We start from the raw sequence: 24,205 nt of genomic DNA, 5'->3' as shown, positions 1-24,205 counted from the left end.
ATAAATAATTTTATTAGGGACCCCCACCCGGTTCATTATCATTTACCTAGATGTCGTTCGTGTGGTGCAAATAACAATTCATACGCATGGGAGTTGAATAAAGATGACAGACAGACCAACAGTCTAAAAACAAAACAAACTTCAATATATTTCTCAGTGGATAATATACCACAGAAATTTTCTGAAGAATCTAATCTGGAAACAAACGTTGTAAAAGTTAAGGAGAAGGAATTACCTGTGTATAAAATAGGAAAAGAGGTAACTGAATTTGTTGATAGTGAAGAGTTTACAGAAGATAATTATTTGGGTGATATTGGAACTAGTTTTGTGTCAACAAACGAGACTGTGATTGAAAAATCACCGATTAAACCAAATACAAATGGTGATGAAATGAAAATTGCCTCAGTAGATAATGAAAAGGTTGAAGAGGATATAGATGTTGACTTTTACAGAGCGGAAGTGGTTCCTATAAGCGCCGAAATGGAAGATATAACAAACAATACATTGAATACAACAGAGGGCGAATACCATAGCTTTATAGATGAGATGGAATTTGAAGAAATACAATATGAGAGTCCCGTCAAAGATCTGGTCGAGAAAGACATAAGAGATTATTCTGTACCAATAAACGTATACTGCGAAGATTACGACAAAGTAGGTAGTAGTAGTCCAAGAAAGTCACCACAAAAGCGTCGCGAAATGAAAACTACCATTCTGGAACCTATTTTAGAGGAGTCTAAAAGTACATATGATGAATCTAGTGATTCACAAAACAATGATAACATTAATACTGCTGTAGATAGCATTATTTCTGATATTCTGATAAAGGCTGTACCAGCAATTGAATTAAATAATGAAATAGAATACGTAGCTTGTGAAAAACATACAAACGAGTTAAAAGAAAATGAATATTTACATAAACACGGCAGTTATTTTGTTGCTGACGAAGGTTCTAACGATACTATCAATGATCTAGAAATACCTTCTAATCCAATACTGACTGCTGTGGGTATAGATAATAAAACGAAAAACATGGATATACAAGTATTAAAATCTGTTTATAAGCATGACTTCAAAATACCTTCTGCTACTGTCAACACTACAAATAATAATGAAAGTAACAAAAACGATAATGACATTATCAGAATAAGCACAATAAGTAACGCAAGTTCAGGAAATGAACTCACGAGTTTTAATTCAACTGTTGAATTCGAAAACTTGGAAGTCATTTCAGATATCATTACTAATATTTTGAATAGAATTGATTTAGAGAATATAAAACATGATAATATTTTTAATACGATATTAGAGCGTAAAGTTGAAACTAATTTTTATGTTGAAAATAAAATTGAACTAAAAACCGAAGAATGTCAATGCAAAGAACCGCTAATATTGAATTATAATGAACAAGATTTAAGTGACACAAATGTAGAAGAAATATTTTCAATAGCGAGAATTATTGAAGATCTGGAAACAAATGTTAATTTAAATGAGACAATATTAACAGACACAAGTGAAACTGATATTAATTCGTCTAACAAAGTAGTCGAAGCTCTAATATACTATATATTTGATGCAGCTTTTTACATATGCGCCGAAAAACATAAGAAAGCTATAAATAAAAACGAGAAAAAGGTAGTTACAGTTGTAGACAGTGAAGATATAATGTTAACGTCTAAAAATTTATGGTCCGATCTAGATAAAGTAAAAGAAAGTGTTAAGATTTCTAAAGAATTTGATAACAGTTTTATCGATTTGAAAGGTGATACGGAAGATAATGTTAAATGCATCTTAAATGCAAACCTTGAAACATGCTTAAGCAATAGTTTAGATATGGATGAAAATTTTAATACAGTTCCTAAAATTACTGAAACTAGCTTAGAAACAAGAAATGTAGATAATTTTGTTATGCATGACCATATTGATGATATAATAAATAGACCATCGTATATCGAATCAGTGTTAGAAACCATTGAAGTTATTAACAGTTTTGATCAGAATAATTTAATTAATGAAAATTTTACTGCAATTATTAATGATTATGATCACGAACAGAATCCTAATTTATTTATTACACAAACATTAAATATATCAGATTTAGACGTAACCAAATTATGTGAAAATGAATATGAACATTGCCAGGAAGAAAACAACAAAAGGACCGCGTCCATTGACAATCTTTCAAACGAAACGTTTATTTTAGATGTCCCAGAACAAAGCATGAATGATGCTTTCGTTGAAGATATGAATGTATCAGAAAATTCCAGTATTTTTCATAATTGCAACGAATCTCCTATTAAAAATACAAACGAAAGCTTCGCAGGTGACGATTTGAGTGTATTGTACGAAAAAGATGATACAATACTAGGTTCTCCATTTGTCAAGAAGGCTCCAGTTATATCTATGTCTCAGACTGAGAACACAGGAGGAATTAAGTATTGGTTATCTTTTGACGATAATGTTGCGGAAATGGGAGAAACTTGTAAGAGGACTGTACGTAATTTGGATGATCATATCCCCAGTTTTGTTGCAGTAGATTTAAAAGAGACCAAGGAATCGAACGATAGCAACGAACTCAATGTTAGTAACAATGGATTTAAAAGGTCTGGAGTTTTGTTAGATGATGCTCACATAAAGTCAGTTGGTAGAACTGATATCTTTGCGTCACCCAGCGTCTGCACGGAATATAATTCGTGCGATTCCGAAATATTCGATTGCAATGAAGTGCCGTGTAAACGATTACTGTACGATTCGAGAATCGATTCGCATTCACAATCGAGTAAACGATTGTATTCGAGTTGGCCTCCATTCGAGCATACGCTGTTCTATAAGATTATCACTAAATTTAGAATGTCTGAAAGTTTCGATGACGATTTCGAAAATGTTAATATACCTCATAGTGATTTGTGAATTTAAATTTTTCTATGCTTTGGTGTAACGGGTAATGTTATTTCTAAGTACGAGTATCGTAAAGTAGGAATGTACAAAGACAAGATAAATGAGACTTGATCGCCGATTTATTTTTAAATTGTGTTGGAGAATAACTTATTAATATGAAAACTAAATTTTTAAGGAAAGGGGTAATGTTATTCTATAACCTTAAAAGGGTAATATCATATCATAGAGTTATGACTTAATAATATGCTACCTCCAATATCAACGTTAGTCTTCGGCTTCGCACGGATACATTACAAATCTTTGAATTTCTCGACTCGTTCTATACTATAACACGCATGTATTATACATATAAACCTTCCTCTTGAATTGCGTAGTTTAAAAGATATAAGCAAACAGACATCGGAGATGACTTAGTTTTATACGATATAATATGAATAATTTAGGAAACATAAAAATGTTTTACTATACAATACTGTTTAAAAGTTTTTTAACGTTTATTTATACAACATTACACAGTAATGTTGTACACAGTAATAAAACAAAGTTGCGGTCGCTGTCTGTCCGTCCCTATGTATGCTTAAATCTTTAAAACTACACAACGGATTTTGAAGCGGTTTTTTTATAGATAGAGTGATTCAAGAGGAAGGTTTATATGTATAATACATGTACACCCGTGCCAAGCAGGGACGAGCAGCTCGTATTTTATAAACAAGGTATTTCCTGTGATAATTCTCGCTGTATCTAAGTGGTTGGTGATAAATATCATATTAATTCTTTCATTTATGTAATATGTATTAGTAACTATCTACTCGCCTCGGTTTAGCCCGGGTGTACATGTATAATACATATAAACCTTCCTCTTGAATCACTCTATCTATTAAAAAAACCGCTTCGAAATCCGTTGCGTAGTTTTAAAGATTTAAGCATACATAGGGATGGACAGACAGCGACAGCGACTTTGTTTTGTACTATGTAATGATATATCAAATTAAAATAATGGCATTAATATAAATAGAAATTTATATAGCATTTCTTAAATATTTTGCTTGCTAAAAGAGACGCAGTTTCATATTCCTCACTATTAATAAGATATATATAGATTTGTTTTTAAAACAACGGTAAGTGATTTTAAACGTAACATTGCCATACGAGTATAGTTGTGTTTTTTTAATGTTTTATTTACTTATATTGTATGCATGAGGTTTTTGTTGTTGTGTTTTATGTTTGCACACATCTGTTTTGTCCACTATTTTATTAATAAACAATTTGTCTTGATGCGTAGGTGAAATTTTATGTGTAAAATTTCGTATAAAAATAAAAAATGCGTGCAAATATTTGGGCATATACTAATACAATTAAATACTTTAAATATATGCTATTTTTTGATTATTTTTACATTTAAAATTTCATTGGCAATTTAGACCTTGCCACAAATAGTTTGTAAATCGTATTTTTGTTTTTTCTATTCTAAACATAATATTGCCTATGCGTAAAACAAGTAATGTTTTTAATTTCATTATGAAAATGTATAAAAAACGTTTCGTATTCTGTACTTGTGCTTATGGCGTCAGCTTAACCTCGATGTATGCTAAAAAATTACAACTTAATTATAATTGTGATTTTCGAATATGTCATTAATTAAATGTTTTTTTATAATTTTAATGTGCTTTTTGTGTTGGTTCTAATATACCCTATAGTATTAGAGGCATGAATGACTTATTACATAAATATTATATGATATATAAGTAATATCACTGTAAATTTGGTAATAGAAATGGTATTAATTGGGAACATTTAAAGAGTTTACTATATTTAATGCATTTTGTGACCATAATCGATTGTGTAGGCAAATAATCTATTTTGAGTTTTGGAGTTCTCCAAAATCCAAAATGTCCATATAAAGTTTCATGACGATTTGTTAAGCCGTTAATTACGAAAAAGTAGTAAAACACACATACTCTTGCATTAATGATACCAGTTAAAACATATACCTCAACACAGATTTTTTACACGAATAATGTACAAGAAATTTTTGTTCATGCCTCTAATAATGCTTCACAAACGCATGCTTAAGCTTTCGGCTGGCTCCGAGAGAGGACTCAAGTAACGACTAATGGTGAGTGCACGTGCTTTTTTACACACAATAATTCAACTAATATTTTTCTACACACTAAGTTTCACGAAGGAAATTTTTGCGTGTAAAATGCCAAAATTAGTGTCTTAACGCATTGTAACTGAACTTTATGGCATATATTATTCCTTTTTGAAACATAGTGTTATAAGTATATCTTATTATTTAAAGAATGACCTAATTTGTTTTTTTTTACACTGCATTGCACGAATAGTTATTTTTGCACAGGGAATGCTATTTTGCACGTGATAGTCAATTAAATTTCATAGACTGTGTAAAAAAACGTTTTTTTGTATAACACAAATGAATACATACATAGGATATTTTTTTTTGGACAAATTTTATCTGACAAATGTAGCAGCTAAGTGGAGCGACGACCTACGTAAGGTTACGGGTATTAACTGGATGAGAAGGGTTGAAGATTGGACCCAGTGGCGTGCCTTGCGAGAGACCTATGTCCAGCAGTGGACTGCAGTGGGCTGATGATGATGATGAAACTCCTTGCTTTCGAATGAACTGATGTTATATATACTTACAATACATACAGCGTATTATAGTATGTTCAGTTTAGGAGACTAATGAAAGAGGACTGTCGAGGGAATTTGTTAATTATTTATGTATCTTTTAAAGAATGTATCGTCTTTTTTTTCTTTTTGTTCTTTCCATCTTACAATCAGTAGAAGACTATGAACGTAGTCCTTCAATTGACGGTAGAAAAAAATTATAATATAAAAATTTTTACGTTCATATGCGGTTAAAATGTCCTACATGAATAAATGGTTTTTGAATTTGAATTTCATTTCTTGTCACTCACGGGCCTAGGTAGCGAATTTTTACAGGCGAGCACAATAGATCTATGCAGGTCGCAGTGTTACAATTCTTAGGATCTGACAATAGGCCAAAGCTCCCCAATAAAATAAAAAAATTAAGTGATCCTGAGTAGTCATAGGCTTCCTTACCTACCCCTTATAAGGCGACGGATGTTTTTTTTATAGATGACTAGCTGCTCGCCCCGGCTTCTCCCGGATGTATCACTCTATTTAAAAAACCGCTTCAAAATCCGTTGCGTAGTTTTAAAGATTCAAGCATACATAGGGACGGACAGACAGCGACTTTGTTATGTAATAATAATAATGATAAGGGAACGATAATGATAAGGGAACGGTGCACCTGCCTGCGCTAACGGTTTGCGGTGGCGGGGCACCAGTGGAGGAAGGTGACGTATATTGGGGACTATCAGTTGGTTGGTCAGCAGATTAGGATTACAGCCGTGACTTGTATTTAGAACAGTGTTTTTACTTCGGCTATTGTTATATTGAGATACTTACGAGTTAATGGGTATGTTTGAAGTTCGCAATTTATTCTATAATGATGTGTTTCTTGCAGGAGAGCACACAGTGAACGGGGATCATTCGGATGCACACCAGAGCACATTCTCCCATAGCAGTAAAGAGGTTAGTAATTCATACAACACCATCCAGTCCCAATTGTAAGAAGCACTAATTATGGTGAGGACTAGGGAATGCAATCCCGACTCGAGATTGCAAATTCGGGATCCCGCGAGATTAGAATATCAATCCCGCGGGATCCCGGAATTTTCGGGATCCCGTCTAAATTTAAAAAAAAATGTTGAATTCAGATGACTGAAAAAGCTAATAACTGCTTGTTTGTGATAGTGAGGTTAACTAAAATAACATATTACTCGAAAGAAAATAAAAACCTTTATTCTTTAATCTTACCGACTAAATAATAATCAGGTTGTAAGGAAATTAACGTAGGTAAATTATTTCACTTTTTTCAAGGGAATTAGGAAAAAGAGTGATTTTGAAAATGACTCCTTAAAAAACAAAGGGTATTAATAGTTTCATCTGCTAAACGGCATCTAATGTCCGTTGCAATCTACCCCGCTGCTGAGAATGCCCTCTCCGACTCAACGCTGGTTGGCAACAGCGTGGCGAAGCAATTATATGCAAACTGCAAAAATCGCCCCCTTGTTCCTCCACACTCAAACAAATCCATTTCTTTTTTAATGGTATATTCTAATTTGTCTAAGCTCGTGGACGTGGATATACGTGCATAAGGACTTTTAGAAGCTCGCAGAGTTTCTTCTAATTCCTCTTGAAGCGATTTATTAGTTTGTGCAGCACGTAAATTCAAATCTTCTGCAATCATTGAAAGAGGCAAGTCATCTTCGATTAGTACTGCCGTATTAATATCTGCTTGGTTTGGTTCTTTACGATATAATCGTGTGATTATATTTTTTATTTCTTTTTCACTGCCGCCCAATCCCGTCAATCTCGAACGGGATCTCGTCATATGGTGCGTCGGGATTGATCCCGAAAAATTACACGAGATCTCGCGAGATCGAGATCCCGCGGGATCGGGATTGCATTCCCTAGTGAGGACTTAGGCTTTGAAGCCGGCTACCGGAAGAGAAACCCCAAGTAGCGCCCGTGACTTGTGACACGGGTGTAGGTTTAAAAGGCCCTTTTAGAATGCATTAACACTCACCTTCACTACCTGCACCTTCCCCCCAGGCCCAACTAAGACCGGGATAAACCCATTTCTAATACAATCCACTTGTGTTTTGGAAACTTTCCTCTTGAATCAATCTATCTATTAAAAAAAACCGCTTCAAAATCCGTTGCGTAGTTTTAAAGATTTAAGCATACATATGGACGTACAGACAGCGACAACGACTTTGTTTTATACTATGTAATGATTATGCTCGAATTTAAACAATTTGCGAACAATTGTATAAAAAAAATATGTTATGAATTCCAGGGCTCCCCCTCAAAGGAAGTGTCTACAGAGGACTCGCCTAAAAAGGATAAGAAGAAGAAGAAGGGACTCCGGACGCCCTCCTTCCTCAAGAAGAAGAAAGAGAAAAAGAAGGACAAGTCCAGCACGCCACAACCCGCCTAGAGGTGATATATTCACCCGAATTCTCTACTGGCTATAACTTCATGTTGTCCTGGTACTTTCATTTCAACTACCACACTTTACTTATTGTTTTATACAATAAAGTGGTTATGCATACGGCCAGTCTGATAATAGTAATCTATAGATATTAATGGCATCACGAACATTGCAATCTCTATCACCTATGGTACTTTATTTTGCCATGCTGAGCACTATGGTACTCCGTAATTACAGTGCTATGTCTCACCTTCTATAACTTCATGTTGTCCTGGTACTTTTACTATCACACTTTACTTCTTGTTCTATTCAATTTTTAGTTTATTCATACAACCTGTCTGATGAATAATTCTAATCTGTAGACTGGCTTTTACGTGAACTACCACACTACTGTTTGTTTTATACAATAAAGAGGTTATGCATACGACCAGTCTGATGATAAATAGTAATCTATAGACATATAGCATCAAGAGCATTATAATCTCTAACACCTATAGTACTTTATTTTGCCATTTTGAGGACTATGCTACTTCGTAACGGACTATAGTAATTAGTATAGATTCCTTCTGTTTTGTTCCTTGTAACTTCTGCTGCAAAACAATAACATAAATATATATCTTTCTCTTTCAGATATACCCACAATCCACACTGCCATCTCGCTTTGGAATACTTGTAATTTAAATGTAAGGGACTCTTCAGAAACGCCTGTCTTACGAAAGCTTCAAATCGGTGGGATGTATATAGTGTAATGTCGCCTTAATTTTACTCTGGAAATAATTTGATAAAGCATAAACAAAAGATCTACTGTACAGTTAATCTCAATACCGATTTCAGTCCAATCCAATTTTGTACTCCAAATTTCTGTCATGAAATCTAGAATTTATACGTTGTTATTTAATTGAGTGAAAAGGCGCGTAACTGCGAAATCCAATGTACTTGGATCGGAATTGGAATTGGTTAAAACCATGCTCAGTAGGAACAATAGGGTTGTACTTGAACAAACTTAGTTTTTTATTCCGCAGTGGTAAAGGTCCATCTGATGGTAAATGGTTACCATAGTCTATGAACGCCTGAAATACTAGCGGTGTCACGTGCGCGTTGCCGAACCTTACCGAACCTTGCCGAACTTACCGAACCTATACTGAACCTTTTTTTTTATTTGACTTGGAGAAAATCCTTCGTGGAGACCCGCCCGCCCCGGGGGAGGCAGGTACTGTGAGTCTCCTACTCACTAAAAACTCCAAGATGTCCCTCACCCAACGCCTATGGCTGAGTCGCGGGATCGTAATCTGTCCACCGCGACTCCGACGTCACCTTTCCGAACATTACCGAACCTTGCCGAAAATACCCTTCCAAACCGCCCCGGGGGAGGCGAGCGGGTACTGTGAGACTCTTACTCACTAAAAACTCCAAGATGTCCCTCACCCAACGCCTATGGCTGAGTCGCGGGATCGAAATCAGTCCACCGCGACTTCGACGGCACCTTTCTGAACCTTTCCGAAAATACCCTCCAAAAACTCTGCAGTCTCAAATAAAGAAAATAAAAGAAAGAAATAAATAAATAAATAATCTTTATGTTTAATTAGTATTAATTTTGAACAACCTTCTTGAATGTTTCCGCTCAATTCCAACAGCTTGTTGGTCAAATTATTTCCAGAATAAAACAAAGTCGACAACAGAACAAGTTTATCCGCAATCGATTGCAAATTCTAATAATTATTTGTTAAATAATAGTATTTATAACACAATTTAATGTAACGTTATTTTAAACACATTTCCTATTTATCAGAAACAACTAATTTAAAATTGCAGTAATCATTCAAGCTAAAATGAACTCTTCCTTGTCTGCTATCTCGCTCACTCCTCAAATTAGAGATGCTGATGGAAAGAGGCAGTTATATCTACTCACGACTTAAGTTGAGTATTATGATAGTACTGCAATCTGTATTTGGTTGTTTCTGCATGCAATATTCAACTTATGGACACTTTCTTGAAATTAAAATCCTAAGCTCTCTGTAGCCACTTATTTGAACAGTTGTATGTAAGAATTAGCCCACCTATTGGCATTGGGTTGCTACTGTATTGCGCTCAGGCAGATGTCGCTCAGGCGGATAATGCTAAGCAATGTTACTCGAGAAGATATCGCTCAACAAATATGACAAGTATGACGGTCCGATGAATTACTCGAGCAGGTATCAGTTAGAGCATTGCTTGTGAGGATATCACTCAGCTTAATATCTCTAAGGGATGTTGAGTCAGGATATTGCTTAAGAGAATATTACTCAGATGTCGGTTATAGGATACCGCTCAGGCAAATGACAATCGCGGATATCACTCAAACCTACTCAATTTTAGCAGTAGCAATGTAGGGCGACGATTTAAGTCTTTATATAAGCACACAAAAAGCTTTATTACTCACCAATACGAAAGCTCGTATTGAAATGTTATGAATAACAAATTTTCGATTTAAAAATTGTTAATGGGGTAAATGTATTAAGATAGGGTGCTCGATTTTGAACCATATTCATATTGGAATACGGAATAAATTGAATTGAAAATACTGAAATGGATTGTAGAATGTTTGCCAATCTGCATCGTTGCCATTGAATGTTATCAAATGTAATGTAGGAATACGACTTTAAAGTTACAATTTTAAAGTCTATATCCTATTGTGTAGAATTTATTCTGTATTTTGATATGTGTAAGTATTGGCGAGTATAAAGGGCCACAAATTTTGTCACATCCATGTCACAGTTGGTCACAAAGTCATAGTAAAAAAATTGTATTTCATACTAAATTTAAATGTGATCTCACCAAATCTGCCCTAGAACTAGGGTCCTTGATTTCTTTTTTTGCATGAACTTTGTGAGTCCTCCAGCCGTTGGTTCCTGTCACATTTTGTCGGCCCCTATCCTCTTCAAGGTGTGACATAATTTGAGCATGGCCCCTAATAATACTCAAGGATACGGTTGAGTGCGATCTTGCTCAGCCACCTGAGCAGACACTGCTAAGAGCATTTAGAAATGTAAGAGCTAATGAATATATGTGTACAAGAGTTTTATTTATTTGACAATGATTATCACCTTTGACTTGCCAATCGAGTTCGTTTCGATTCGTTTTTTTTCGTTTCGTTTCACGTCTATGGTCGCTTTTAATTTTCTCACTGCACCGTACAGTTTGACCGGAAAATGTTGGTACAAAATATCTATACTTAGCGTAACTCTATGAGTTAGAAATAAGTACAAAGAACTGAATCTTTACATAGTATAAAATGAAGTTGCTTCTGTCTGTTCGCTTAGATCTATTAAACTATGCAGGATTTTAATGCAATTTTTAGCAATAGAGTGATTCACGAGGAAGGTTTATATGTATAATACATGTACATGCGAACCCGGGGTGGGTAGTTTATATAACAATCTCTTAGGCTCAGTAATGCGTCAGTAAACGTCAGTCTATTCTACAAAAGTTCAGATTAACTCTGATTGGTCCATTTAGTTGCTATGCCACGCCCATTCGTATATGCACCAATCGTATATACATATTATCAACCATAAAGTAAATTATTCTTTTATTGTGTCCATTTAATATTGGGGCAATATATAAATAAAAATTGACAACTAGTTTAAATATTTTCTATTACATTTTTTTTTAACAATATTTATGTTTATGAGAATTATATTCATATTTATTATTTAGTGGAAAAAGTATGGAAAATTGTAATACTTAAATAAGAAAAAAAAATCTCCTTAATATATGTTCAAATAGTACCTATTTAATATTTGTTTTAAAATTGAATAAATATCTTCAGTTTAATGAAATAAAAGTGTATTTTGAATTCACAAGACGTAAGTACAAAAACCAATATATTTCGGCTAAACCGCTACGGAGCAGATTTTGGTGCATTCTAGTGTGTAACTGGCATTTGATGCTTACGACAGAGGGACTGGCCGTTGTGGGCTGCCCTCTCGCCATTCGTGCTTTTAAAAAATAAAACTGTCACGTTATGACATTTTATAATAAAAAAAAGTTTATTTTTAATATAATGTAATCTTTTTTTTAAATGTACTAGTAATAGACAAGAATATTATTCTTTTATTTTTTTCTCAGAACATTTGAAAGTATGGGTAAAGAATGAGAATTATTGTCTTTTTTTTTTAAATAAAATTATCAATAAATTGATTTTATAATAAAATGTTGTGACGTAACGGTTATTATAATTAATATAAACAAAATATATTATTATACGTTAGCACTGTAAATGTAAGAAATTATTGGCTAGCCTACGTTTTTAGATTTTTAACTTATTTTCCTTGGAATATATTTCCCGCGTTAATTGGGCGCCATTTTTTATTTTTTTTAAATCGTTCAATAAGTTGTTTGTATACATTCGTAATTCGCGTCACATTCTAAGAAAATATTAGTTGTTATTCTTTTTTTAAATTAAATAAGCAGCTATTTATTATTGGCCAATCACGAGTGATTAAAACATTCTATTTTTTTTAATTGTTGTTATTTAGCAAAGGTGTATAGTTTTAAATGTTTTAAACAGCGACTCCCATTTTTGTATTAGTGAAAATTTAAAAATAAAATTTATTTAAGAGTGTAATCGGCTATTCTTATGAAAAAAAAGCGCCCAGTTAATATTTTTACTGCATGTTGTTATTAGGGTCCCAATTATTTGTGTAATAAATATTCTTTTATTTTTTAATATTCTATTTTTTTATTATTACTTTTTTAAACGGACCCGTCTCAATTTGACATTACCTAGATGGATCTAGTGTTCTATAAAATGACAAGTTGAATGACATCAGTTTATTTGTCAATAAATTTATTAACACTGACTCTGTGTATCTATTATGAATAAATTATTAGTTTTTAAATGTTTTTTTTTATTTGGTTCCTTCCGTCACAATGAAGTCAGGGAAACTTTGCTGGCATCTTTAGAATGTAAGTTAGCTTAAAAGAGGTTATGTTATTTCTATGTATTTTTTTATTTCTTAATTAAATATATGCTATTCAGAAGTTTATTAAGTAATTGGTAGTTTTATTTACTTTAATCTAGTCTAGGGTGCATCCATAAATACATAAGTAAAGAGGGAGCCGAAATCAGACAAGAGATGGGGGTGGGAGGGAAATATGCGAAATATCATGACATTTTTCAAAATAAATTAACGTCTGAGTATTAAAATATGTAATTTGAAGTAATAACGAAAAACATATATTTCCTATATTATATATATTTTTAAATAAAAAGAAAATAAACAAAAATATTTCCTATTTTTAATAAAATTACAAAAGATGTGACATGACACTAGGGGGGGGGGGAGTGAATGTGTGACACGCTATGACAATTATGAAGGGGGTAAAAAAAATAATGAAATTTATGCGACGCAATTTACGGATGACCCCTAGTGTTGCCAGGTATTCCTAGAAAGCTGAATATATATGTAATTAATGTTTTATATGATATTTTAAAATAATATGCAGTCTATCTTTTATATTTAGTATTTATTAGGAAACTTATATACTTACACAATGACAGATACTTAACAAGAGAGTGAGCAATATTTACAGATTAACCAACATCACACATTGACATTGACATAAACTTTGACATTCAAATTCAAATTCAAATTCAAAAATCATTTATTCATGTAGGACATTTTAGCCGCTTATGAACGTCAAATTTTTACATTATAATTTTATTTTTTCCCTACCGTTCAGTTCGGTATATAGATCCAATTGAGAAGAACTGGCAAGAAACTCAATTGAATTACTTTTTTTTTTAAAGCCAGTTTATTTACAATGTATATTTATATAGGTGTCTGTCTATGTCTAACATTAAATGAAAATTCAGTTGTTAGTAATGTGGACTGATGATCGCATTGCTAACAATGTACCATGTCAGGTTGACCTCCACGCGGTTCCCCTTGGAAACCATCTTGATAAATTCGCAGTGAACTTATCACGATGGGCTAACTGACCTGACTTCATGTTCATCATGTCATCCTCCACTGGTGCCCCGCCAGCGTATACCGTTAGCGCAGGCGTGTGCACCATTCCATTATCATCCAGTACATTGGGAAACTAGCTGACTCGCGCAACTTCGACTTTTCACATTTCCCGTTTTACATTTTTCATTGCAGCTCGGCTCCTATAGGTCGTAGCGTGATGTTATATACTTTAGAATACTCCTCGATAAATGGGCTATATAATACTAAAATTTTCACAATCGGCGTCAGTAGATCCAGAGTTGGCTCACCCATCATACTCGTGAACGGGTATTTTGGGGACTGGTCTGTTCAGTTTATGTCTACCGATTACATTATTTCTTTTTAATAAAATACAATAAAATATGCTGGTAGTCATTATATTCTCCGTAATTTAATTAAAAAATGACTTTGTATTTATTAATCATGTACAAGGTCATTTGTAAGAATAAGAGCTGAGTTTCCTGTCAGTTCATCTCACCACGAAAGCACTCCGAACCGACGGTAGATTTGACATATCATAAGAGTCTGTAATAGACCTACATGAATAAAGATATTTTAATTAGAATACCCCCCTACAACCTAACAGACTTTACCTCTTTTTATATTAGTATAGATAAATAAACAGCATTGTCAATTGAGAAGACTGTTGTCAGTGTTGTACAATTTTAGCGGCATATATCAGGGAGATTGGCAAATTCATTGTTTGTTGTTTGAACAACCGCACCGTGGACACGAAACTGTGTCAGCTGTTTTGTGAACTTTTGGAGGTTATGTCGAATTTGGGTCACGATTGTTGCAATGTTCTGAAAGAGTTCTTCAGGTGTTTGTGTGTTTATAAGAAATAAATTTGTCTTTATTATTTACTAGGGGCCATACTCAAACTACGTCACATGAGTTTCGTGAGTTTTGACCCCTCGTCACTGTCACATGTGACTTACTCTGACAGGGATGGGGTACTCCCCAATATGACGTCAAATACTATGAAATTGAAACATTTTTCAAATTCCGTGTTTTAATACTTATATCTATACATATAAATAAAATCGGAGTGTCTGTTTTTAATATTAAAATAAACGTTTTTTTACTACTTACATATGAATATAAATACATGCACCAAAATAACATTTTTTACAATTTTTGTCTATCTGTCTGTTTGCTCCGACTAATCTCTGAAATGGATGAGATTTTTTTTGGCAGATAGCTGATGTAATAAGGAGTAACCTAGGCTACTTTTATTTTAGAACAATTCTTTTATACAATATTAAAATTCGTTAAATTCAACTCAGACGAAGTCGCGGGAACATCTAGTAATATTATACATTCAATTATGATATGTGACATCACGAATTCCCTGCTGCCCCTACTAGGGTGTATTTAGGGACCCCAGGGTGAACCCCACTACGCTGGCTTCTTCCCGGGGACTACTATCCGGATAAACTCAGGGTTAATGCCTTGTCCTCAGGTCATGTTTCTTCTAGTTTATTATAACCTTAACTTAAATTAATTAAGTATATACTGTTTTAAATTTAACATATAATTAGTAATAATTACGGAATCTTACCACGTTTTATTTTTATAAAGTTCCCGATATTTAATAAAAAAAAATTATTTTCCATCTACCCGCTGCTCTTCAGTCTACCCGTGATCATGACGGTTGAAACACTGCCGAAATATCGGAACTTAATAAAAATAAAACCTGGTAAGATCCCGTGATTTGTACTAATTTATAATTTAACTTATGTACTTGTTCAAAATCTACCCTGTGTCATCGTAAGCACAGATATTATATTATATTAGAGTCCGTTAGTTTTCTGTTCCCGCGCGTTCCCTTCCCCTCCCTAACTAGTAACAAACGGACCGTACAGCGGCCTTGACGCGCGCGCGCATTGTGTTGTGAATTAAAATAAATTAGAACTGTGAAACCTACTGTGAAACTGGAAAGCTAGCGAAGATACCTTCGAGACCCTGAAGCCCAAGAAATCCGCAGAACCGTAAAGGTACGTGACTGACGCTTACATACTAAATCCCCCTATATATTCCCTAACATTTTGGTAGCAGAGTAGTTTCCCAAACAGTACTTATGTACTACAATAATAATAAAAACTCTTTATTATGCATAAAAAAAAGAACATATAATTACAAAAAAGAATGAAAGACAAATATGTGAACAAAAGGCGACCTAATCGTTCAAAGCGATCTCTTACAGACAACCTGGGAGATAAAAGTATTGGGTGAGAGAAAGGTAGGTAACGCACTATAAAAAGAGAGTTAAATATTATATGAATACTAAATATACGTATCATAAATAACATACATACTAAAGGTATATATAAATAAGATACACGTATATAAATAAAATATATAAAATAATACTCATACATGTATGATTTTATATATTGAAGAATTGAAGATTTGTATGAATTGAATCGAAACAAAAAATTGAAGATTTTTAATTAGAACTTGAGATTTGACTAGTTTTTTTTAAATGTAATGGGATTGAGCAGATCTAATAGAAAGTGGCAAGAAGTTCCAAAGACGAATAGCCTGGACAGTGAAGGATTGAGAAAAGAAGTTAGTATTTGCAATCCTGAAGTAGAACCAGTGTAATTCAATATATTTAATATACTATCAGATTTGTATTCACGACTCCCCAGTCGAATTCGTGTCAACAAGCCTGTAGCAAGTTTTGTATATTGAATATTAATTAAATAAATTCTCATTTATAATGGAAACATTGGAAATGGATACATATAGATACATATCCATACATATAACTTACTTACTTATTAACATATAAATAATAAAATTTCTTTTAAACATAAACTACGGGAACATTATCTCAATTTGTAACTTTTTACTACTCTCTTCTATTTCTCTTTCTTTCACTATTTTTCCATTCTACTCTCTATGGTTCTGTGACTGTCAGACTATTGAGTATCTAGTATATATTTATTTTATATATATATGTGTATATAATTATTTGTATATATGTATAATATAATATTTGCATATATTTATGTAATTTATGATTGTAATCCTTAGATATATATTGTATTTATCATTCTGTTTATATTTTGTTGCTTTTTATTTATCATTTATTATATTTGCACCGCCAACATTTATTCTCTGCACCACCCATGGTCGACTGGTAGAAAATGCCGCATGGTGTCCGCCAAATGTACTTTACTATATTTTGTATATTGTGTGCATTGAAGTTAAATAAATAAATAAATATCCTACATCCCGAGCAAAGTCGCTGAAAACGGCTAGTTTACCATTTCCGAGATAAAATAAAACAAACGAATAAAACTTAATTAGTTTATTTGCTATATTTTTTTACAAAATCAACAACCTCTTGCAAACTCACAACATATTCATAACTAAATGGTAAAAATTATTGCTAACACATAACTTATCATTATTAAAAGTCGGTTAAAACAATATTGTATCCGCCCTCAACAGTGCTTTATTTATAAAAAGTATAATTCCATACAACTTTAAACATTATAATTTTTGTAACTCCCCTTTTGAAATGAAACAGTTTTAGAGCCGGCTACGCGCACGTGACACCCTAGTGTTTCAAGCGTCTATGGGATACGGTAACCATTTACCATGGAGGGGGGGGAAGGGGATTGTTAGTAATGAGGACTTTTGACCCCATTGCTAGCAATGTACCATGTCAGGTTGACCCCCACGCGGTTCCCCCTGGAAACCGTCGTGATAAATTCCTGATTAATCTGTCACGATGGGCTAACTGACCTGACCTCATGCTCATCATATCATCCTCCACTGGTGCCCCGCCAGCGTAAACCGTTAGCGCAGGCGGGTGCACCATCCCATTATCTAGCCTCAAAACAACCATTTACCATGGGGGAATGGAACTATTATGGAGTGATGATCACACTTGTCCCATGTCAGGGTGAAATCCACACGGATCCCCCCGAAAAGCATTGAGCTAAATTTCTGAATTCACCCCATGTACTAACTGACCTCACTTCATGCTCATCTTATCCTCACTGGTGCCCAGCGTATACCATTAGCGCAAATGGGTGCACCATTCGACTATGTCTTGAAAAACTCACAAATAGACAATTACGCGTCGTAACAATTTTACTATATGTTAATATCCACCTTTAGATGTGCAATAAAGTATATATCACGCATTTATGTATAGGGTGATGATCACAATATCATTATTATTAAAAAATACAAACAAGATTTGTCAAGCTGCCTCACGTATCAACAGTTCAATTTCCACATATTATAAACTAATCACACCCTGTATTTATATTAAAAATAAAAAAGTAACAACCGTGCTTTGTAGCGCCCCCTGTGTCACACAATTCTTTTCAGCGTTTCAATACTTAACTGTAATTAAATGTGACGTATCGACACATAACTCCTCGCACCCTTTGTCACACTACGTTACACTTCAGCGAATTCCACACTAACGTCTGACGTTATTTATGGTCTAAAGAATTACCTTAAAACCTTTCCAAAGCCTATTCCTTTATATGCATAATAACATTTTCACTGAACCATGTGAAACTCGCCCCAATGTTTTATTTAACAACAAAAAAAAATATTAACACTAAATATTAAAATACGTACGAAAACCTCCAATCCAAAAGAAATGAAAGATTTGAATTAACATAATTCGACGGCTATTCAACATATTGGCGCGGTTTTATAAATCAGTTTAATTCATCAATTGATTATCAACAGTTGCAATTTGACTATTCGCGTTCAAAAATTACGATTTAATAAATAACAAATATATATATCGATAAAGTAATATTCTATAAACCTAAGCGAAAATTTAAACAACCATTACCGCCCAGTTTTTTTTATTAAGGGTTTTGGTCAGGTGCTTGGACCTGTAGCACTGCGACCTGCATACATCTATTGTGCTCGCCCTTTTCAGAGTTCGCTACCTAGACCCGTCAGGGACAAGAATTGAATGATATTCTTAGGAGCGATGGTTTTTATCTCCTCAGGATAGAGTGTAAACTTTCCAAAGGAGATATTACGTTTATGCATGAGTGGGCTACAACCACATAGGATGTGTAGTGGCGTTTACTCTTCAGGTTGCCAAAGCTGCAGATTTGTGAGCTACTGGTATATAGGATGCGTAGTGGAGCTTCCTGTTCAGTTTGGCAAAAACTGCAGATTTTTGTGCCCAAACTGTTAGATCACGCCTCATTCATGTTAGCAATTATTTCTAACAAAAGTAGTGTTTTTGTATACATTTTCGATCTTTAACGTATTTCCTACACATATGATATTGAAAATAATTTGTTTTTGTAAATTAACAAATTGAGTTTCGTTAACGAATAATTAAGTTTTTGAGAATAAAATAAACACCTCAGTTTCGTACACGCGTACATTACAAATAAAATAAAAAATTATCAGAAGAAATTCTCTAAATTATAGTAAAAACTGTATTATAAGTCACGTGGCTTAGAAAAACAGACACACGAACAAAACGACAGCGTCCCATTACTACATTAACTAAATAAAGAAATAACTTTATGTTCATTCCATACTAATAACAATACTATATACAATTGTATGTACAAATTTACATTTACAATTTTTAATATATATATATATTTATTACTAACATAAAACATATTCATATAATTTATCTGCATTGGAATAATTCGGAAATATTTTTCCAATCCTTGTTTACAGAAATTAACTATATAAAAGATCAGTTACCCTAAGCGATCTTTTATATCTTTAATTTAGGATAAAAAGGATTGGAAAAATGTTTCGAATCTCTTAGTTATGTTACACATTCATTAAAAAATATAGGATAAGAGGCATGGCATCTTAAACCTTTGTAATGACAAGGCACACGTATCACGGGCGTCACATGGTGACCTGACGTCCGGACAGATTATATGTCACTATACCATTCATGCGTTATCACTCTAAGTTCTATATATAATTTCACTGGCACATCCCACTTCAAACTGCCTACAACTTCATGTAGTCCTGGTACTTTTTCTGTAATATCACACTCTGTTTATACATCCTACACGAATATAGTAAACAACCATACGCCCCGGCTGATAGTAAATAGTAACCCTAACTCATATACATGCATATACATCCGTGATACCACACATGCGTCAACATTCCAGAGTACTAAGCTGTCACGCCTCTTATCCTGTAATTTCAGTTCCTAATCTGCACCTTACAACCGAAACAGCTTACAAAGCAAGCTGCTTGCTGAAACAGCTGAGACTGAGGTACACGCAGACGAGTTTGTATAAAATATACCTTAATGCATTTAATTATAAGATAACATTTCAAAAATATTTAATAACTAAATTCCCATAACCAATTTACTTGACTACGCAAAAAGAGGTAGTATAGCATTAAAATAAAACAGCCACATATGACGTCAGTACTTAAAAAGTTCTCTTGACTATTCTTAACATTGGGGGCCCCTGAAGGGATCCATAATTATACACAGAGATCGAAATTACGACGGCCTGAGCCGAGGTTCGAACCCCTAACAGTGCCCTAAGAGTAAAGTTGTATCCGTCAGGCGGTAGTTGTCCTTCAGCCGCTCCATAAGTCCTTCCTTTGGTTTGGAGTGCCATCTGCACTCGCCCACTATCGTCCGGTGAGGCTTAAAGACTTTAAAATGTTAATTTTTTTTGGACTGCTGTTGGCCGCAGCTGGCCTTTACAACTTATTATATATATTCAATACCACATTTTTTAATTTTTCTCTGTCTGTCTGTTTGTTCAAGCTAATCTCTGAAATGGCTGAACCTGACGGGACTTTTTTTAGTAGGTAGCTGCTGTAATAAGGAGTAACTTAGGCTGTTTTTATTTTAGAAAAATAAAGTTAAATTCCACGCGGACGAAGTCGTGAGTACAGCTAGTCTATACATATAAATAAAATTGGAGTGTCTGTTTGTAATATTGAAATAACAGTTTTTTACTACATGCATATGAATATAAATACAGTACACCAATATAACATTTTTTACAATTTTTCTTTGTCTATCTGTTTGTTCCGGGTAATCTCTGAAATGGGTGGACCGATTTTGACGGGGCTTTTTTAGGAGGTAGCTGCTGTAATAAGGAGTAACTTATGCTACTTTTATTTTAGAAAAATAACAGTATGGTAATATAACAAAACTAAATATTATGATGCCCCATCATTCCAGACCCTATTTGTGCCCCATACCCTTTCTCTAGCCTAAAATTGTAATCCTGCGTGCCATGTATGGTCCTGATGTGAATCCTTAAATACGAAGTTCTCGTGAAGAATTTATAACAAATATGACATTGATACTTCTTAAGACCGGAGTGCGTTTCCAAATGCCTCTTCAACTTCCCTTTGGTGATGAACCCTTTTCCGCACTGTTGACATATGTACGGCTTTTCTTTCGTGTGGGTGAAGTTATGTAGCTTCAAGTAGTAATGTAACTTGAAGCTTTTATTGCAAACGGGACACGTGTGTTTCTTTTCTTCTGTCTTTGTTATATCCTCTATTGCTATTTTAGAGCCGTGACTCTTTAAATGCTCTTCGAGGTAATAGAAATGTTGGAAAACCTGGCCGCATATGTTGCACACGCGGCTTCGCTCGTCCGGTGGTATCATGTCGATATTTGCTTGTCCGTCCGCGTGTTTGGGTATTTTACGAGCATTCTGCAGCACCATCGCTAGTATGTCGTTTCGGTTTTCTTCTATGATTCTGTTAAAGAATATTTATTTTAGTCATAATCATTACATGGTATAAAACAAAGTCGATGTCTATCTGTCCCTATGTATGCTTAAATCTTTAAAACTACGCAACGGATTTTGAAGCGGTTTATTTTAATAGATAGAGTGATTCAAGAGGAAGGTTTATATATATAATACGTGTACACCCGAGCAAAGCCGGGGCGAGTAGCTAGTAATGTTATAAACGCGGAACTGTGTATAGATGTTTGTTGCAAAAACAAATATCTAGCAAAAGTTATTAAACGGATTTTGATGAAACTTTACATTTAATATAGATTTTACATCGGAATAAAACGTAAGCTATAAAATTCATGAGGCTAAAACTGCATACAATTTCCATACACACTCATACAAATTACTACAACGCACAATACTTTCTTAAGTTCTCGCACGTCTATTACAACATAAACTACTCTCATACAACTTCCATACAAACTCCATACAAGATCATTAGAATTGTATAGAATCACGACAGACTTTTATTGCTGCATCTTATGTTGGTGACCTTTAAAAATAAATAAATAAACACAAATATGTGAGAATTTGACATAATATAACTATCATACAACACCCATACAAACTCATACAAATTGTAATAAAGACAATTTCCAACAGTACTATCCTGTGGTACATGGCTAACTCCATTACGACGACATACAACACCCATACAAACTCATACAAATTGTACCAACGTCACATTTTACTAAAGTTCTCGCACGTCTATTCCAACCTACTTTGAAATTGTATGGGTGTTGTATGAGAGTTATATTATGTCGAAATGGATTTAGGATCGTTCTAGAAGAAAGTATTGTGCATTATTGTAATTTGTATGAGTGTGTATGGGTGGTATTAGAGAGGCAAGCACATATCGGCGTAACATACCTCTCACACAATTTCCATACACACTCGTACAAATTACAATAACGCACAACACTTTTTTCTAGAACGATCCTAAATCCATTTCGACATAACATAACTCTCATACAATACCCATACAAACTCATACAAATTGTAATAAAGTCAATTACCAACGTAACTTTTTACTGAAGTTCTCGCACGTCTATTCCAACCTAAACTACTCTCATACAACTTCCATACAAATAGTAATAAACACAAATACTCACAGTCCCTCCTTCTGGTGAGTCGCCAAATGCATTTTAATGTGATATTTTGTGTTGAACATGTGCGCACAAACTGGACATTCGTAGCGGAGCACAAATTTGTCCACCCTATGGCTGACGATGTGTCTTTGGAGTTTGCATGGCGCGTTAAATGTCTTAGAACATATATCGCAGATGTATTCCTTCTCTGGTTTATGGTGTTTTCTATGGTATATCTGTGGGAATGGAAACATAGACTCAAAAATCAAAATATCTTTATTCATGTACATTTATAGAATATAATAGAAAATCATTTATTCGGTTTATTTTTAGGTTTTACAACTCCCAGAGTCTGTAGTCAATTTGTAAGAAAAAAATTCAAAATGTGTCATAAAATATTTTCTTTGTAAAAAAGCTTATTGTAAAATTGAAGAATTTATAAATGATAATAATGTTTTTGTAGAAAATATCTAACTTAAAATTCATAGCGCTGACAATGTTATCTGATTGAACAGAGATTAAGTGCGTAGCGGTTTCTATGTTGATTGTCGCATGCCTAATCCTTGTTGTTAATTAAATATAAGTAAATCAATATTTATTTAAAAGAGCAGCGGAATGCAGATTCATCACAAGAAGAATAAGCAAGAAACTTGTGTCTGGAGCAACACACAAGTTTCTTGCTTATTCTTCTTGTGATGAATCTGCATTCCGAATGAGCGGTAGAATAAAAAAAACTTGACTATTCAAAAGTGCTTATATTAATTTATTTGAATAAAGATTATTTCTATTTCTATTCAAATAAACTATAATTTAAGCACTTTTGAATAGTCATAACAATTAGTTTTTTATCTACCACTCGTTCGGAAAGCTGTCTCATCACAAGAAGAACGAGCAAGAAACTTGTGTGTTGCTCTTTATTTAATACAGACTATGTTAAATTTACCGTCTGTTCGGAATGATTTCGAGGTGAAAAGAACTTTATAATAAAGAGAAATCCACTATAATTATTAAAAAAAACACCTCACGTAATTAAAATTTATGTAAATAATAATCTTATATATAAAATTCTCGTGTCACAATGTTAGTTACCATACTCCTCCCGAACGGCTTGACCGATTTTTATGAAATTTTATATGCATATTCAGTAGAGTCTGAGAATCGGCTACTATCTATTTTTCATACCCCTAAGTGTTAAGGGTTGTCCACCCGTAACATTATTTTTTTGGACATTTCTTATTTTTTTTTATTATGTTAAAAAATTAATTAAACCCTAAATTTCACCCTTTTATCATCAACCCCTATTTTTTTATAGCGTTATTAATTTATATGGCAAGACAACGTTTGCCGGGACAGCTAGTAATCATATATTAAACTATATATACAGTTATACAATTACATAAAGTACATACATATTAT

General features: G+C 33.6%; 2 protein-coding genes across 4 annotated transcripts in view; one reads left to right on the top strand and one right to left on the bottom strand.

Annotated features, from left to right (window-relative positions):
- Positions 1-9,060, top strand: part of LOC131840667 (protein hu-li tai shao) — a 109,539-nt gene extending 100,479 nt beyond the window's left edge. The window contains exons 20-22 of the mRNA XM_059188845.1: positions 6,416-6,483; positions 7,814-7,956; positions 8,579-9,060. Coding sequence (XP_059044828.1) covers positions 6,416-6,483; positions 7,814-7,954 — 209 coding nt within the window. The 3' untranslated portion in view covers positions 7,955-7,956; positions 8,579-9,060. The remainder of the gene's footprint in view (positions 1-6,415; positions 6,484-7,813; positions 7,957-8,578) is intronic.
- Positions 1-24,205, bottom strand: part of LOC131840663 (zinc finger protein 700-like) — a 61,878-nt gene that overhangs the window by 13,147 nt on the left and 24,526 nt on the right. For 2 of the 3 annotated variants that reach the window (XM_059188841.1, XM_059188840.1), the window contains exons 11-12: positions 22,814-23,025; positions 20,498-21,660 (exon numbers count right to left, since the gene is read on the bottom strand). In XM_059188841.1, the coding sequence (XP_059044824.1) occupies positions 21,102-21,660; positions 22,814-23,025 (771 nt within the window). In that variant the 3' untranslated portion in view covers positions 20,498-21,101. Of the gene's footprint in view, positions 1-20,497; positions 21,661-22,813; positions 23,026-24,205 lie in introns of those variants that run through there. The other variant, XR_009357426.1, reaches the window with a different exon arrangement.

The sequence above is a fragment of the Achroia grisella genome, unplaced genomic scaffold, assembly GCF_030625045.1.
Source record: "Achroia grisella isolate CSIRO2021 unplaced genomic scaffold, CSIRO_AGI_Agris_v1 utg149, whole genome shotgun sequence".
Classification (NCBI taxonomy): Eukaryota; Metazoa; Arthropoda; class Insecta; order Lepidoptera; family Pyralidae; genus Achroia; species Achroia grisella.
This window is presented reverse-complemented; position numbering and strand designations above follow the sequence as displayed.